This window comes from Penaeus japonicus, unplaced genomic scaffold (assembly GCF_977035675.1).
Source record: "Penaeus japonicus unplaced genomic scaffold, GWHDUDI00000001_assembly GWHDUDI00000013, whole genome shotgun sequence".
In the NCBI taxonomy this organism is placed as follows: Eukaryota; Metazoa; Arthropoda; class Malacostraca; order Decapoda; family Penaeidae; genus Penaeus; species Penaeus japonicus.
This window is the reverse complement of record NW_028234415.1, coordinates 22,344,800-22,347,299: the sequence shown is the minus strand read 5'-3', so window position 1 is coordinate 22,347,299 and position 2,500 is coordinate 22,344,800. Positions and strand designations below refer to the sequence as shown.

At 33.8% G+C, this 2,500-nt stretch overlaps 1 protein-coding gene across 1 annotated transcript in view; it reads left to right on the top strand.

The window, feature by feature from the left end:
- LOC122259962 (tRNA-splicing ligase complex subunit RTRAF) overlaps positions 1 to 2,234 on the top strand; it is an 11,622-nt gene extending 9,388 nt beyond the window's left edge. The window contains exons 4-5 of the mRNA XM_043026973.2: positions 618 to 757; positions 1,620 to 2,234. Coding sequence (XP_042882907.1) covers positions 618 to 757; positions 1,620 to 1,823 — 344 coding nt within the window. The 3' untranslated portion in view covers positions 1,824 to 2,234. The remainder of the gene's footprint in view (positions 1 to 617; positions 758 to 1,619) is intronic.
- Positions 2,235 to 2,500: the final 266 nt, after the last annotated feature.

Here is a 2,500-nt window from a genome sequence, read left to right as displayed (position 1 = left end):
AAGTTAATTAGCTCACTTTGGTTCGTCAATGATAATATAATGATAATGTTTAGTGTTTTTAATTGTTAAGGGACAGAGATTTAAAAGCATATATTATGTGTTTATGGAGTTCATACATACCAGGGTTTAGGGGGAAAGATATTACTCGGATAACATAGTTGCTCCAGTTAACTGCATTATATTTTTCCAATTATTGTACATTATCTCTGTATTTAGTTTTTGGTGCTAATATGTTGCGGAAATATTGAAGCAAAACTTGTATACAGTGATGAGACTAAAAGCAACAGTGTGATGGGTCTCTCAAGTTGAAGAATTATGGAAAGGATATTACACATATTGAACCTCATAAATATATTCATGTGAAGCTTGAGTATTATATAATACCTCTCTGGACAGTGGTGGTACACTTCAAGCAGTTTACGGTCTCATTCAAGGGCCCGGTGTGCGGGTGTAGGGGGGGGCCCCCCCACTTCCGGGTGGCACCATATGGTGCCAGTCATTTAATTGATTTAGGCCTAAGCGTTCGAAAGCCCTGGCATTGTGACATGCAAGGCTGGAATGCCCCCGTCGTGAGTGGGTTAAAGAATAACATCTCATTGCATGATGGAATTTTGCAGATGGAGTGAACCGCCTGGCAAAACAACTGAACATAACACCGCACCCAAATCACCTTATCACCCTTAAGGCTATAAGTAAGCTAATTAGAACTCGGCTTTCAACAGAAGCGCTACAGAATCCTGGAGAGTTTGTTCACCAGGTAAAGTATTAAATATTTACATTGTGTATCACAATTCATTTAAATTCATTTATATTCATATAAATTAACTCCAATGCTTACTGACAATGAATAGAATATTTTCTTTAAAAAAGAACTATGAAATCTAAAGCTGTTTTTCACAAGTTTAAGATTTTGAAGTAAAGAGGGCATTGGAAAAAAAATCAAGGGTAATACTGGCATTTCTTTTACATGTATAATGTGAATTATTAAAAATTATTATAGTTAATATTACAGTTTACAACCTGATTACAGTCAGGTCATGTGAAATGAGGCCTACCTGTCAGTACACTATGTACCATTACAACACTAGTATATTCTTTGCCATGCAACTCCTCCAGTTTATTAGACATTCACAGATATGTCAACTTTGTGTAGAAATGTTTGTACAGAAATTATAAATACTTGTCATGAAATAAGAATACTTAGTTACTGAATTATATTATGTAGGGGATGGTGGTTTTGCTGAGAAAGGTATTCTCTCAGATGAGGTTGGGTATAGGAGAGTAATCTGTATGTAAAATACTCAAGTAATATGAACCTGCATGAACGTACTTGATACAGCTGAATAAATCCCAGAATGTCTTGAAAAGGACACCACTGTTACCTTTAAAACTGGCATAGCAAAGGCAGGCAAAAGATTTTTATTTTAGAATTCTAAGCTCTCATCACCTGTTCCTTCGTTTGGTGAAGTATTTTTTTAAAAACCTTTTATAAAATTTTGTGTACTTCGATTAATGATCTTTACTAATTAGGAGAAATATATCATTTCACATGTTACTATTATTAATATCTCACTCCTAACATAAACATTAAAATAACTCATTGCATATTATCATTGCAGGGCAAACCCTATCCCATCTTCGAGTCAGACCTGGGTTTCGACACAGGTGACAACGTGCTGAACAACGCTGGGAAAGCCTTGAGACTCATGTATATCCATGACCTCCGAGACCTCCAGACCAAAATCAATGAGTCTATAGTAGCGGTGCAGAACATTACTGCAGATCCCAAGACCGACACTAAGCTAGGCAAAGTGGGGCGCTAGTAAGACACACTTTCAAACATGCCTGTAAAACATTGTGGTGAGATGAAACTTGCAAAATGGATAGGTCATGTGTTATTCTAAGCTTTGCTGATGACTGTAAACATTCACTTTATTCAGATACGGTTCACAAGGAAGAGTGAGAACCACCATTCGATATAAACATGACTTATTGTGGCTTGACTTTACACAATCTGCAAATGTTTAATGAATTCAGTAAACTGTACACGAAGTGATGTAATGTCTGAGTAAAATATAACTCTGATCTTGTTCTTTGCGTGCTTTTGTTATTGAAGGTTCGTCCTCTTCAATCTGAATAACCTGTTGAATAAGTTTTTTGTTCCTATATCTGTTTGTAATTGTGATTTCTAGGTATGTTAAAGAAGGTTACAAAAAATGCGAAAAAGAACAATAGTAAAGGAAATTTAAATAATTAAAAATAAATAATAGGGAAAAAAAAAACAAGAAAACTATAAGAAAAAGAGAGCAAAAAAAAATTAAAAAATAAAAAGAAAAAAGGGGGAAACAAAAAAAAAAACAAATAAAAAAAAAATATAAATAAAAAAGTTTCATTATAACGTTGTAATAGTGAAAGATAAAAAAGAAAAAGGTTAGAAGTGAGAAAAAGAAGGATAATAAAATGGTAAAAAAATAAAAAGAACAGAAAGGATAAAAGAATA